Source organism: Adiantum capillus-veneris, chromosome 22 (assembly GCF_014529385.1).
Source record: "Adiantum capillus-veneris isolate H3 chromosome 22, ASM1452938v2, whole genome shotgun sequence".
NCBI lineage: Eukaryota > Viridiplantae > Streptophyta > Polypodiopsida > Polypodiales > Pteridaceae > Adiantum > Adiantum capillus-veneris.
Window position 1 is genome coordinate 85,227,694 of NC_140952.1, and position 15,689 is coordinate 85,243,382.

General features: G+C 42.7%; 1 protein-coding gene across 3 annotated transcripts in view; it reads left to right on the plus strand.

Annotated features, from left to right (window-relative positions):
- Nucleotides 1–15,689, plus strand: part of LOC147429713 (protein TIC 22, chloroplastic-like) — a 99,477-nt gene that overhangs the window by 49,047 nt on the left and 34,741 nt on the right. For all 3 annotated transcript variants that reach the window (XR_015185898.1, XM_086495960.1, XM_086495959.1), the window contains exons 2-3: nucleotides 1,776–1,838; nucleotides 1,932–2,006. Coding sequence is in view for 2 of the 3 variants with exons in the window: in XM_086495960.1 (XP_086352086.1) it covers nucleotides 1,776–1,838; nucleotides 1,932–2,006 (138 nt within the window). In the remaining variant the exon portion in view is untranslated. The remainder of the gene's footprint in view (nucleotides 1–1,775; nucleotides 1,839–1,931; nucleotides 2,007–15,689) is intronic.

Consider the following 15,689-nt stretch of genomic DNA (forward strand, 5'->3'; position numbering starts at 1 on the left):
TCAAAGTACAAGAGAGCGGTTAGGGTTTCACTCTCAGACTCTGCGTCCAGATGCTCTGAGAAGTGAGGCCCTCACCACTAATTTAAAGGTTACAAGGGATGCCCAAAAGCAGAGCCCCAAAAGCTTCAAATCAAAAGCAATTGCTCTCTCTCTCACAGAGAGTCAAAACATGAAAGCAAAAGCATTCTCTCTCTCTTTCTCATTTAAGTAGAGAAAAAGCGAAATTTGCGTCGCTCATCATTTTCCAAAAAAGTTTTTTTAAAAAAAAATAAAAAAATAATTTTTTTTTTCAGCCTCCGTGATTTCCGGAAATTAGGGTTTCTGCTGTCCGCCACGTCATCACTTTGTGACAGGGTGTGATGTCGCCATAACACCTGTCATTGGCAAACTGCGGTTGCATTGTAAGGGGTATCTAGGGCACAAGGACTTCTATATCATGATGCACGTCAAAAGGCTTTTGAAGATGTAGAAGAATCAAAACAGGTCCTGTGGTTAACTTCTCCTTTAGGCACTCAAATGCTGTAATTTGAGTAGGTCTCCAATGGAACTTCATTCTTCGTAGTAAGGCATGCAACAGTGATGCAAATATCTGCAAACTTTCTGATACAACTCCTGGCCTTAGAACCTCCTCACGCCATGCTCCTAACCTCATGCACGTTCTTTGAAGATAGCCAACTACAAATGCCTCTAACTTGGCTGGATCCATACAAACACCCTCGAGAGACACAATATGTCCCAAGAAGTAAGATTGTATTTGACCTATCTTAGTGGCCACTTTCTTCTAAAGGCTTTAGAAGCACTATATTTATGTAGTGTCTTTCTGGTCTTTTTTATCATGACTATTTTGGAGAAACATTTTATGTACGCTATATGACATTTTATGTCTCAAAAGATGGTAACTACACTGTATGATATGGTTTCATTGTGTTCAAGAATTGTGGGTGGATTTTGTCCTAGTGCTTGGAGACATAACACTTTGCCAACGTCCAATGCATGAAGTGTAGGGGAGAAGGGACGTATCTGTAGTGCCAACCTCCAATACCCTGATTACTCCCTTAGTTAATTACCAGCCACAATTATGGAAGACAAAGGCGACTGTAGAGTTGCTGTGAGGCTGCACTGGATTCGAAAAGCCAGAATTGATCAGAGCTTGATGGTGTAATAGCTGATGTGTACTGTTACTGATTTGTACCAGGCAAGGATATCAAATTCTTGATACAACAGGCGCTATTGTAGTTTTCTTTTCTGTGCTATGAATGGGTGCACTTTATAGGGGGATCCATGGTGGAAATCATCCACTTTACAGCTGGCCTTGTTCGCAGGCATGAACGGGCCAAGAAGAGGATTAGTTGTGCACTTTTCTTCACTTCCTCACTTCTTGTAAACATTCTATTTATTTCATCAAGAAAAAAGTGAACCAAAGCTGTAGTAGAGTAGCCCAAAATTTTGAAAAATGTGGTAGAAGTTGTTGCCAGCATAATGATAGGGGCCAAGCTTCTGGGTAAGATAGTGGTCATACAAACCTATGTGAAATTGTTTTATCATTTGATCTATGGCTTACTTAGGCATGAGGCGGGGCCCTCTCAATACATGTCCATAAAAGCTGTAAATTTAAGGTGATTAATATTCCAAGATAGAATGCTTGCAGGTCTGAACCCATAATTGAGAGGTATTTTCCCATAACATGATTATGCAATTTATTCATATGTGAGTCATATAAATAGTTCTTGAGCATGAGGACCCAAGAATGAATTCTTTCTGTTAAAGCTGTGTAGGTACAGGCAAGGGAACCAGTTACTGGTAAGGGAGCAAAGGTTGTCGCTGTCTCTCTCAACAAGGTTATATTTTAGTACCTGTTTCCCTCCATTGTCAAGTTCATTCACCTCATGCAGAGGTGTCATGTTGTGTGTTTCTATGCATGTAATATACAGGTGTACAAACTTCATGCCGAGGGTATATCATTCAGGTTTCTTCCTGATCCAGAACAAGTAAAAAACGCTTTACAGGTTACTTTTATTATCCTTCAGGGATACTGCCAAAATGCTAAAGTCTCAACTCTTTCTTATTGCACTATTAGAGAGGTCTAGGATGCTCTTCTTCTTGCTTTTTATTTGTCCCCCTTATTTCTGGATGCTTGATTTCTAAACTACACAATTCTCTCATTCTTATTTTATTCATTAGGCATCCTTACTCCAAAAAAAAAGCTTAAAAATGTTTCAGTAAGACTTGGTGTGTGTGTGTGTGGAAAGGCAAGGCACGTCCTTTATGTAGATTCTGTTGTCTGGTCTCGGTGTATTCAGCTTTAGTGAGGAGCAAATGTTTCTACAGATGTGTGTCACTAGTGTGATGCAATATAGTTATTAACATCCTTTGGCTACTTTACTATCTGAATGGACACTTTCCAGAATTACTTAGTAGCTTTTTACTTATAGATAAGTGATTCGTTTGCGCTTGCTTTACAAAAAGCTTCTGTTTGTAGACTTGTACTGAATTGTTTGAAATTGGGTGTCATTCACATGATGGTTAAAGGTGCTGTAGGCCAACACTTCAGTATCTTATAATACTGTTTTGAGCAGGATTTTATATGGGTGTGAACCCATGTGGCTGGAAAATGATGCTAAGACTTTTGCTGAGTGTCTGTGAGGTATTAAACTGGTATAAGATGGGCTGCACGGTAAGTGCATCTGATAGATTATCCTATGCACAGAGGCTCTTGGTTGCAAGCGTCCATCCACTGTCTCTCTTTGTTTTCTTGTGTTTCTTTCATCACTTTGGTTTGCGCTGGTGTGCTCTTAGCTTTTTGTCTTTGCGCTTCCCTATGCATTCTTCAAAAAAGGCTCATGGCCCGGCAAGGGAGCATTGGCACTACGTTTTCAGCCCTAAAAATCATACTCCAAGAGATAAATATGCAAGGAAAGCAGATTGTTTTTGTAAAAGCAAGACTTCCTTAAATTTCCAGATATCTTGGGACGACACTCAGATTTAGCTGAAAGATCTTTGATGTGAAATGATAATGATGTACCTTTTATCGATGATGGTCAAATTATGATGGCTTTGCGATCTTATGATGAGTGTCATGTATATAAGAGCTCCCCTTTCTAACACAGGTCCATGTTTATGCTGTCGATCGGGGCGAATCCGCTTCCGAATATTCTTCATTTGACGACTGCTTGGAACTCAGGCTCGTAGTTGGACCTGCTATCATTGTTGCCATCTGAATAAGAGTCTGATGGTTCCTGCTCAGAGGGGAGCTGTTGCTCCTTGTTTCTAGTGAGGACCATGTTTATGATTTCACTGAGTGCAATGACAAAACTGTGTCGGGAGGCTAATTCCACTGCACCAAAATATCAACAAAGTGCACTCAATTGTCACAGTATACTAATGTCCCCTCAATGAAACAATAGCAGCTGTGTACAAATTCCATGTCGTTGTGAGCGGGATGGAAACACATGCAACGCCTCTATGATCACCCGACACACACTCTTGGAATGATACACACACACACACACACACACACTATGGGGCACCACTCGGCTTACACAACCCACCTGGCCGAGACAGGGAACACACCAATGGAGTGAGAGGAGAGAGACTATCCATTTGTCCACTCAACACAGAGACACACACACAAAAAACTCAGCTCAAAAGAGGAAGATTTCTGATGTTTAGATACAATTGAGCTTGGGCCAACACCAATAGGGCAAATAGCTCACACAATATGGATGAAATATGTCAGATACAATCACAAATTTGAAGAGAAGCTTCGCTCACAGGAGAAACTTACACAGCCAAAACAACAAGAAAAAGTGAGAAATTTGGCAAAATGGATAGCACCATTGCGTCCGGAGCGGCCAAAAACCGAGTCTACAATATCAAGAGTGCTCCAATCTGACCTCGGATGAGCAGTTTATGGTGAAAACAGGCTCCAAAAACAGCAAAAACTGAGTTGCGGCTGTTCCTTCTCCTCTCTCCATGTTTTTTCTGGCCTTCTCTCAGGTTTTTCGGTGTCCACACTTCACTTTATCCCTTGGGTACCTTTGGCCTTTTAGTTGACCTCAATCGGACCCCGAACATGCCAAAAACTGGCCACGCAGTGCATTTTTTTCACCCTTCTCCATCCATCCGCACATGTGGCATTCAACTTTTTTCAATAATGCATCCCGCAACCACGTGAAGTGGCCCCTAAATATAGTCCTCATGATGATCTTTCTGCATAATCATCACAAGAAAACACCCACGTTGTGTCCTCGCTTACCTACATGCAAGTATTGACCCCATTCAACCTCTTGACGCTACTAGATGCCATCTGATGCACCTGCTTGACTCCTGTCGTCGGCCCGCGGATAGCTTCCTCGAGAAGTTTTAGGCACTACCAACTCCCATTATTATAGAAAAAACGCACTGGTACTGGTGATAATGAAAATCGATGTACTATGTACATGCTGTCTTACCTGTACACATGTGGGTCCCACGCAACCACCTGGCTCTAGAAAATGGGCAATCCTTTATTCGATGCACCATGCATGTGTATGTACATATGCGCAATCACTTCTTCCAGAAAACTCCTAACATAATTTGCCTATCCCCTAGTCTGCTAGATCATTCATGATCAGCAGCAGCAAAAAGAGATATGAGACTCGCCGTGTCACAAGTCTCCTCATCCCTCACATACATTACTTGTTCTGCAGACATCTCGACTTGCTCCACTATCATTAATCTAGCATGATACAATTTAAGACGCAATCCATTTACCCTTGACTTATGTAGAATCCCATCCAGGTTAGCCAACTGATATGTACCATTCGGAAAACACTCGACTACCTTGAAAGGGCCTTCCCACTTAATTTGAAACTTCTTTTGGGATGTCTTGTCCAACTTACTGTTGTAGCGCAAAACCAAGTCATGTTTCTTGATACCCTTACTTTTGACCTTTTCATTTATCTTTTCTAAAGCCTTATCTTGCATCTGCCCATAATGTTCCAATTCGCTCATTCTATGTAGCTGAACCTCATGTAATTTTAAGAGCCTCTCTTTGAATGCATCACTAAGCGGCCCAAGCAACTTCTCTAGCATCTTGACTGTAGGCAACTCTACTTCCACAGGCAATAGTGCTTCCTTTCCATATACCAAATGAAATGGAGTAAACCCTGTACCTGTCTTCATCGGAGTACGGTAAGCCCATAATGCACTAGGCAATTCCAAATCCCAATTCTTTCCTTGGTGCTTTGTCACTTTCGAAAGAATTTGTACCAACTCACCATTGAATCTTTCATGTAAGCCATTACATTGTGGATAATAAAGAGTGGTATGTTGGTGCCTAATCTTCATCTTCGCGCATAAAAAGTCTAATAGCTTAGCTCTAAATCCTGGCCCCTTGTCCGAAAGTAGCTCTAGTGGCACCCCAAACGTGCAACATATTTCATCGTACACAAATTTTGCCACATCCTTTGTAGTGATTTGTTTTATTGCTATAGCCTCTGCCCATCTAGAGAGATAGTCCATTGCAGTCAAAATATAGCTTTTGCCCCTGCTTGTGATAGGTAACGGGCCTATTGCATCAATCCCCCACTTTTCAAACACATGAAATGCCATAATGGTTTTTCGTAGCTCTGGCTTCAACACTCTCTTCCCAAATGCTTGATACCTATTGCAAGACCTACACCAATGTTGAACATCCTTGTGCAAACTAGGCCATACATACCCCTCTTGCAAGATCTTATGCAAGGTGATCTTTAGAGCAAAATGTCCGCCACATGTGCCTTCATGATTCTCTTCCAACACTCTATAAAGCTCCTCCCGCCAAGGTACACGTCTCAACACGAGATCAGCTCCTTTTATGTACAAGACATCATCAATCAATTTGTACCTGGATGCTCTACGCACAAAACTATACTTCTTAGACTTGTGAATGTCCTTCAGAATGATTTCGGTTAGCAAAAACTCCTTTTCTTGAGCCAAACTTTCCCGGCCATGATAAAGAGGTAAATTGCTAACACAAATAGCTCCCCAATCATGCTTTGAGCTGCTTCATGTGCCTCTCCATTTAGAGCACGTTCAATGTGTCTGATGCTCGATGCTTCAAACTTTTTTAACAGGCCTTTAATTCTGAAACACATTTCCTTCAATGAGGTGTTCTCGCTCTTCCACACACCCAACACTTGCTTCACAACTAACAAGGCATCACCTTTTATGCTCAATCTTCTAATCCCATGCTTCAAACAAATGTGTAATTCGGCTTCCAAAGTAGCATATTCAGCCTCATTGTTACTATGACATCCAATTTGAACCCTCTCTTGCATACTAGCTTTCCCTCTGGATCGTAAAGTGCTATACCTCCTGAAGCCGTATCATGGCTCTTTCTGTATGAGCCATCAAAGAACAACACACGTGCATTGCTGATCCGTGGCACTTCTTCAACTACCCTTCTCACCACCTCTTCCAATAAATCAACTAGGGTAGCTCTTGTACTGTCTTCCACTAAAAAAGAGAACTCAAACTCTTGCAGCTTAATTACCCATTTCTTGACCACATTTGACATGTTAGTGCCATTAATTAACTGTGGCAAAAAGGCGTAACTTGTTAAGAAAACAAAAGGTCGTGGTAGCAAGTAATGACGAAATCGTCGACAAGCAAATATTACACTAACCATCACTAGCTCTACCTTCAAGAATTTTCTCTCTGCTACCAACTTCACTCGGCTTGCACAATACACTGGCCTCATATAATGGCTGCCCTTCTCCTTTTGCAATAGCATGGCTCCAATGGCATCATCCCCTACTGATGGATTTACGTAAAACACTTGCTCCCAATCAGGAGCCTTCATGGCTGACAACCCCCCAACACCTCTTTCACCTCTTGAAACACTTCTTCACACTTGTCATCCCATTGTAATGGATCATGCTTTGCCACTTGTTGTAATGGATAAAGGAGCTGTGAAGACAATGGAATAAACCGAGCCATGTACTTCACTTTGTGTATAAAGGTTTCCAATTGCTTTGTACTCTTAGATGATGGAAGAAGAATAAGAGACTTAATTTTGTCTGGATCAGCCTCAATGCCATTTTCTGACACCATGTGGCCCAATAACTTCACCCTTGTTTGTGCTAAATGACATTTCTTTAGATTTAGTTGTCCTCCACATTCATCATATCGAGCCAATACCATATGCAACTTCTCATGGTGTTCAGCCCTACTGCTGTAGACACATAAGTCGTCCATAAAAGCTTTAACACAACTACCAATGAATGGTTCCAATACCCAATTTGCTCTCTCTTGATAGAAAGATGGTCCATTTGACAATCCAAATGGCAATACCATGTAGCAATAACAATCCCATGGCGTAATGAAATTTGTCTTTGCTCGGTCTTTAAGAGCAATCTTCAATTGAAAATAGCCTAAAAAACCATTACACACTGTACCTCTCATAATAAGCGACTGAATCCAAGATCTGATCGATGAATGAAAAAGGATATGGGTTCTTCTTAGTGGCTGTATTTAAGGGTTTGAAATCTACACAAATCGTCCACTTTCCATCCTTCTTTGGGCTGACTACTACTGGACTCACCCATTCTGTGGTTTCCACTGGGACTATGAACCCTGCCTTCAATAACTTGTCTACCTCTTCCCGCAAGGCTTCCATCTGCTCTTGACCCATCCTTCTTAGCCTTTGCCGCACTGGCTTAGCACCTTCCTTCAGTTCTATATGCATCTCTTCTCCCTTGAACCCTCTAATCTCTTCATATGAAGTAATAAACAAATCAGGGAAACTAGCAAGCATGTGCAAATATATCTCCTTCTCCATAACTGAGAGGTCTCCATTGATCATTTGTGTCATCAATTCTTGCTTCTTTGACAATTCAACCTTGGTTTGCATCTGCCCTTCAATCACTTCATAAGGCCCTTCACTTTCATCTTCAATCTCATTTGCAAATGCAACTAAACCAGACTCATGGATTTCTTTGTCCATCAAAAGAAATGCAACATCAACATCCTCATCATTGCTGGTAGTACTATCACTGTCCTCATCAGTCACTATGGAATAGTCATCATCACTAGACTCATCTTCATCTTCATAAAGCTCTTCCAATACTTTTCTTTTGTCCATATTATATAGCTTCTTGGCACCTGTCTTTCCATAGAGGCTAATCTACCACGTCTCTAATCTTGAACAGCTCCCATTGCACGTAACCATGGTCTGCCCAGTATAATAGGATATGCTCCCAATCCCGCTGGCATCACATGAAAATCAACCACCGCCTTTGCATCATACGCCTCCACTTCTAAGCTCTTTACAACGCCCAAACATTTTACTTTTTGATGGTTTGCCAATCCAATCCGAAAGCCTGACACCCAAGTCCACTGTAAGATCCATCTTCTCAACGCATTAGTGTGTTATGTCACATATTTGGGCACTGCCATCAACATAACCTTGTCCTAGATTTTTTCTTTTGTGCCACACATCTACTATTGGGCAAATGTCTGGTAGCTCATTCATTGCCAATACCTTCACTGAACCTCTCTCTGGTTCTTTCTCCATTGGATTAACCATTCTCTTCCACTGTCGCTTTAGCTTAGGCACCATCTCTATAAGCTGCCCAAAGGTAACATCTGCTTTCCTGCTTGTCAGATCCTTCTTCAAGTCATAGCTTAATTGCCCATCTTCTAGTGGAAAATCTGAAACATGAAACTTGCGACGAGCCCTTCTTTTCCTCTTGGCTTTGACATCCTCGCCTTCATGGCTCTTTCTCTTCTTCTTGCTAGGACCTGGGGCACTTCTTCCTTTCTTATCCTATGTGGTCTTCTTCCCAATAGGCATCACCAATGTATCCTCCAGCTTTGCTGCCTTCTCCAAGGTGACCACACTTATCACTTTTGTCTTTCCCTTTTCCTCTTGGGTTAATCCACTGGTTCCTTCTTCTCCTTTAATTTCAATGCCATAATCATTAGACCTAGTTAGCACATATCTTGGCAATGGATACATGTCTCCCCCCATCCTTGGTGGCTTATCACATTGCGGGCTGATGTGGCCCAACTTTCCGCAATTATAACATGTGGGCGTCTGCCTCCAAAACCTACCATTGCTTTGTCCAACACCATTCCTAGGTTTTTCTTCACCTCTTGGCTGATTTGCAAACCTCCCCCGACCTCGATTATTTCCCACATTACCTAGCATGTTTAGGTTGAGATTCTTTATTAAATCTACCACTTGCCTCATGTCTTGCCTTAGCCCATCATCTTACACTGCTATAGTGACCATTGCTGGTATAACTTGAGGAGTAACAGAAACCACTGGTTCATGATGAACCCCTGGCATGTGACCTTGCAAAGAATCCATAGGTTGAAACTCAGACCTCCCGGGCAAAGACTCTACTCCTAGCTGACTCATTCTTCTCAGCTTCCACTCTTTGTTCCTTGCTACCTCTAGTGCATCTTCATATGTGCTAGGCTTCTTTAGCTCCACTCTCCAACGTATATTCTTCGAAAGACCAGCCAAGAACCTGTCCTTCTTCATCATGGCAGGTGGGGATACCTGTGGTGCTAAGGCCTTGCACATCTGCTCCCACGCCAATGAAAACTTACGTATGTATGCATCTAGTGGCTCACCTTCCCTTTGCACTAAACCCTGTACTTCTTGCTACACTTTGTCAGGATCTTATGTCTTCACAAACTCCACTTCCAATCCATGCCTTAGATTGTCCCAACTTAATCTCACAGGTGGATCCACCGCTCGCAGATCCTCTTCAAATGTAGTGCATCACTCTTCAAACAGATTTGGAGAAGATGTAACATCTGTGCAGGATCGTGAATCTAATTGCTAATACAGGCAACCTCAATCTTTTCCAAAGAATCTTCCACATCTTCATCACTTCTTCCTTGAAACTCCGGATAAGAGAAAGCCATGGCTACCCAAGTTTCAATGCTTTGAGAACCCCTTCTAACACACGTGCAAGAACCCAAACTTTTTACTCACCCTATCCCCAGAAACTTCAATGGAGCTCAACTTTAGATAAGGACAAACACATGCACATCAAATATGTTTTCATAGTTAATCATCGGAATTACAACAGGCAAAGGGCATTTCAGTATCTCTCTTAATCTTCTTGGCCCGAACATAAAGACTATGCGCTGCTTGAAAAAAATCTTCTTGGACACATGAACATTTATTTGGATTCTTTGTGTTAAATGAAAAGGAGTGAATTGAGGTCCGTTTTGATCATCCATTAAAGCAAACAATGCAACTCCCAAAAAGGCACATCTGACTTATCCTCTGATTTTGCCAGAATTTCAACAACATAACAACATAAATTGCTCAAAAGACCAAAAAACCAGCCATCACAACTTTGAAAAATTTTGGCAGAGTTTCCCCAGAAGTAGAGCAGTAAGAACCCAAAATATAGAATGTATATGTATGCATAACCTGCCAACAATAGAACCCGAGCATCAAGTAGGAATCTCTAGTACATAGCCTATGGCGAGGTCACGAAAAGGGTGCTCCAGCCACCTGTATCAGCGAAAGAATCTCACATTTGAGAATCCCCCAGCTCAATAAAACCTCACGCTGTCAGGAGTTTTTTGGAGCAAGGAATTGCGCATATGTACATACACATGCATGGTGCATCAAATAAAGAATTGCCCATTTTCCAGAGCCAGGTGGTTACGTGGGGCCCACATGTATACAGGTAGGACAAGGTGTACATAGTGCATCGATTTTCACTATTACCGGTACCAGTGTGTTTTTTCTACAATAAGGAGGAGTTGGTAGCGCGTAAAACTTCTCGAGGAAGCTATCCGCGGGCCGACGACATGAGATAAGCAGGTGCGTCATATGGCATCTAGTGGCGTCAGGACGTCGAATGGGGTCAATACTTGCATGTGGATAAGTACAGACACGACATGGGTGTTTCTTTGTGATAATTATGCAGAAAGGTCATCATGAGGACCATATTTTAGCTTCACGTGGTGGCGGGATGCATTATTGAAAAGAAATGAGTGCCAGGTGTGCGAATGATGCAAAAAGGTGACAACTATGCACTGCGAGGTCAGTTTTTGGCCTGTTCGAGGTCCGTTTGAGGTCAACTAAAAGGCCAAAGGTGCCCAAGTAATAAAGCTAACTGTGGGAACTGAAAAAACAGAGAGAAGACCAGAAAAAACATGGAGAAGAGAGGAGGAACAGCCGCAGGTGTGTTTTTGGGGTTTTCGGAGCCTGTTTTGGCCATAAACTGCTCATCCGAGGTCGGATTTGAGCACTTTGACATTGTAGACTGGGGTTTTGGGCCATTCTGGACGCGATGGCGCTGTCCATTTTGCCAAATTCCTTACTCTTTTTCTGCTGTTTTGGATGTGTAAGTTTCTCCTATGAGTGAAGCTTTAGCTCCAATTTGTGATTGTATCTGGTATCTTTTACCCATATTGTGTGAGTTGTTTGCCCCATTGGTGTTGGCCCAAGCTCATTTGTATCTGAACATCAGAAATTCTCCTCTTTTGGACTGAGTTTTTTGGGTGTGTGTGTGTGTGTGTCTGTGTCTCTGTGTGGAGTGGGCAAGTGGATAGTCTCTCTGCTCTCACTCCATAGGTGTGTTCCCTGTCTCGGCCAGGTGTGTTGTGTAAGCCAAGTGGTGCCTCATAGTGTGTGTGTGTATCTTTCCAAGAGTGTGTGTCGGGTCGTTATAGAGGCGTTCTGTGTGTTTCCATCCCGCTCACATTCTTTTGGCGCCCCCACGGAGGATCTTCTTCGAGTACCTTCTGCTTCGAGCTTCAAGCTTCGAGATTCGGGCTTACAAGTTGCAGGTTACAGGTTACATGGACAGCTACAGGTACAAGTGATTCACACAGGTACAGGTAGCTGGAGTACAGTGATATACTAGCAGTGGTGTCACTTACAGTTGTTGTGGGTATGCATCATTTGGCGCCTGTTTGAGTGCATTGTCTGCTGGATCGTACGTTACTCATGGAAACTGCCATTGTACGTCTCTGTGGAGCCATATTTGGTTTTATTTGGCAGTCCCAGCCATTTCTGAGACTTGGTCTGGAAGATAGTCATTTCTGAGACTTGACTATACGCGATTTGCATTAGCCTTCGTGTGAGGGTCGATAGCGTGAGGTTTTATTGAGTTGGGGGATTCTCAAATGTGGAGATCCTTTTGGTGATACAGGTAGCTGGAGCACCCTTTTCGTGACCTCGCCATAGGCTATGTATTAGTGATTCCTGTTTGATGCTCGGGTTCTATTGTTGGCAGTTTATGCATACATATATAGTCTATATTTTGGGTTCCTACTGCACTACTTCTGGGGAAACTCTGCCAAAATTTTTCCAAGATATGATGGCTAGTTTTTTGGTCTTTTGAGCCATTTATGCTGTTATGCTGATGAAGTTTTGGCAAAATCAGAGGATAAGACAGGTGTGCTTTCTTGGGAGCTTCATGGTTGGCTTTGATGGATGATCAAAATGGACCTCAATTCACTCCTTTTCATTTAACTCAAAGAATCCAGATAAATGTTCATGTGTCCAGGAAGATTTTTTTCGAGCAGGGCATAGTCTTTATGTTCGGGCCAAGAAGCCTTTGCCTGTTGTAATTCCGATGTCAACTATGAAAACTCATTTGATGTGCATGTGTTTGTCCTTATCTAAAGCTGAGCTCCATTGAAGTTTGTGGGGATTGGATAGTGAAAAGTTTTGGGTTCTTGCACGTGTGTTCGAAGGGGTTCTCAAAGCATCGTAACTTGGGTAGCCATGGCTTTCTCTTATCCGGAATTTCATGGAAGAAGTGGTGAAGATGCGAAAGACTTTCTGGAGCAAGTCGAGGTGGCATGCATAAGCAACAATATGTGTGATGAGGAGAAGATTTTGAAGCTATTTGGATTCCTTTTGAAAGATGAGGCCCGTGTTTGGTTTATGGATTTGGAAGGTAAAGAAGCAGTGGCTTCTTCTTATGGTTTGAGTCTTGACAAGTTATAGAAGCTTTTTTAGAGCGTTTTCAGGTTTTTGAAGATACAAATGCAATATGGAATGAGCTCAATGCTCTTAAGCAAGGTTCTTGTCAAGGTGTTGATGCCTATATACAAGTTTTTACAGATTTATGGACTCGTTGGTGTGTTGCTCTTAAGGATGAGACCCCCCCTTGTTCATTGAAGAAAAGTTCTTTTGTTGATGGTTTGTCACCTTGGTTGCGGTTCGAGGTTGAGTTGAAGACGCCCGAGTTTTTTGAAGATGCGGTATGCATTGCAAAGCACAAGGAATGGAAGTTTAAGCGTCTTGAGGAACATGGTATCAGTACAGGTATGCATGTGCAAAATGGATTTGACATGGAAGATAAAGTTAAGCCTAAGCAGGTGAAAAGTAGCCTATCCTATGATGTTTCTCGTTTCTTCCCAAGGTCTATTGTGAAGCGTAAAGAGGTCTTGCAGGTTGACAGGTTTATGGAAGAGCCTAAAGAGGTGAGTAATGCTTTGGATACAGGATTGAAAAGTCTTGAAGAGGATGCATTGGCTACTTGTGTACCTCGTGATTCTGGGTGTGAGTGTGAGGTTGAGGTTATTGATGATGAGCACGTATCTTTGGATACTAGTTCCTTGGAAATTAGGGAAGAGGGCAAGGTTGAGAGCCATTTTGTGGATTTGTTGGATGTGGAGCCTGTTTTGAAGCCATATTTTGATGTATGTGCAGTGATTGAACCGATTTGTGAGCATGATTGTGCTTTAGAGCAGGGATCTGTATTCTTGGAGACTGATGAACCCATGCTAGAAGCTATGGATAGTGGTGATAGCCATGATTATGATGTGGATAAAGTTGTGTGTGATGATGAGTATGCTTATGATGATGAGAAGGGGTTTGGCATATATGAGTCCAATCTCAGATATATGGATGCCTATGCTAGGGATATGTGTGCCGCGGGGATACTTTTGTGCTTTGGATATCAACAACTTTACCTTCACACAATGCTTTTAGCTACTTAGGTGCATGATTTGCAGGTTGTTGCTATGGCTGGTGAAGCCAAGATGCCAGGTGATGAGTCACTTGAGTTGTCTCTATCGGTTGGGTTGAATGTGGCATGCAATATTTATGCTTTTGGAACTCCAGACAGGGCGGATGTGTTAGTTGGATATGCCTATGGTGCATTTTGGTTGATTGTTGACAAATGTAGGTGTGGTGTTAAGATGCTTCTTGCGAATCAGGCGATATGCCTTTGGCCTTTTGATCCAGGTGGAATGAGCATCTACTAGTGCTGCTGCTGACCATGAATGCTCTAGCAGGCTAGGGAGTGGGTAAATTATGTCAGGAGTTTTTTGGAGCAAGGAATTGCGCATATGTACATACACATGCATGGTGCATCAAATAAAGAATTGCCCATTTTCCAGAGCCAGGTGGTTACGTGGGGCCCACATGTGTACAGGTAGGACAGGGTGTACATAGTGCATCGATTTTCACTATTACCAATACCAGTGTGTTTTTTCTACAATAAGGAGGAGTTGGTAGCGCGCAAAACTTTTCGAGGAAGCTATCCGCGGGCCGACGACATGAGGTAAGCAAGTGCGTCATATGGCATCTAGTGGCGTCAAGACGTCGAATGGGGTCAATACTTGCACGTGGATAAGTACAGACACGACATGGGTGTTTCTTTGTGATAATTATGCAGAAAGGTCATCATGAGGACCATATTTTAGCTTCACGTGGTGGCGGGATGCATTATTGAAAAGAAATGAGTGCCCGGTGTGCGGATGATGCAAAAAAGTGACAACTATGCACTGCGAGGTCAGTTTTTGGCCTGTTCGGGGCCCGTTTGAGGTCAACTAAAAGGCCAAGGGTGCCCAAGTAATAAAGCTAACTGTGGGAACTGAAAAAACAGAGAGAAGACCAGAAAAAACATGGAGAAGAGAGGAGGAAGAGCCACAGGTGTGTTTTTGGGGTTTTCGGAGCCTGGCGCCACACTTGATGCTAAAGCTCTTGTTGTGGTTAAATCCACAAGAAGCTGACCCCTTGCATATAGTGCTTTCCTTGTGAACCCGGTTACTGCAGGTCCTACTATGCTTCAACCCATCTTAGCCCTTCCCCTCTCTGGCACTGCTAGCCCAGACGCTATGCCATCAACGCACCCACCCCTCTTGCGGCCTGTCTGGCCATAAACTGCTCATCCGAGGTCAGATTTGAGCACTTTGACATTGTAGACTAGGGTTTTGGGCCGTTCCGGACGCGATGGCGCTGTCCATTTTGCCAAATTCCTTACTCTTTTTCTGCTGTTTTGGCTGTGTAAGTTTCTCCTATGAGCGAAGCTTTAGCTCCAATTTGTGATTGTATCTGGTATCTTTTACCCATATTGTGTGAGTTGTTTGCCCCATTGGTGTTGGCCCAAGCTCATTTGTATCTAAACATCAGAAATTCTCCTCTTTTGGAGTGAGTTTTTTGGGTGTGTGTGTGTGTGTGTCTCTGTGTGGAGCGGGCAAGTGGATAGTCTCTCTGCTCTCACTCCATAGGTGTGTTCCCTGTCTCGGCCAGGTGTGTTGTGTAAGCCGAGTGGTGCCTCATAGTGTGTGTGTGTATCTTTCCAAGAGTGTGTGTCGGATCGTTATAGAGGCGTTCTGTGTGTTTCCATCCCGCTCACAATGCTATCGACGCTCTCACGAAAGCTTATGCAAATCTCGTATAGTCAAGTCTCAGAAATGACTATCTTCCAGACCAAGTCTCTAAAATGGTT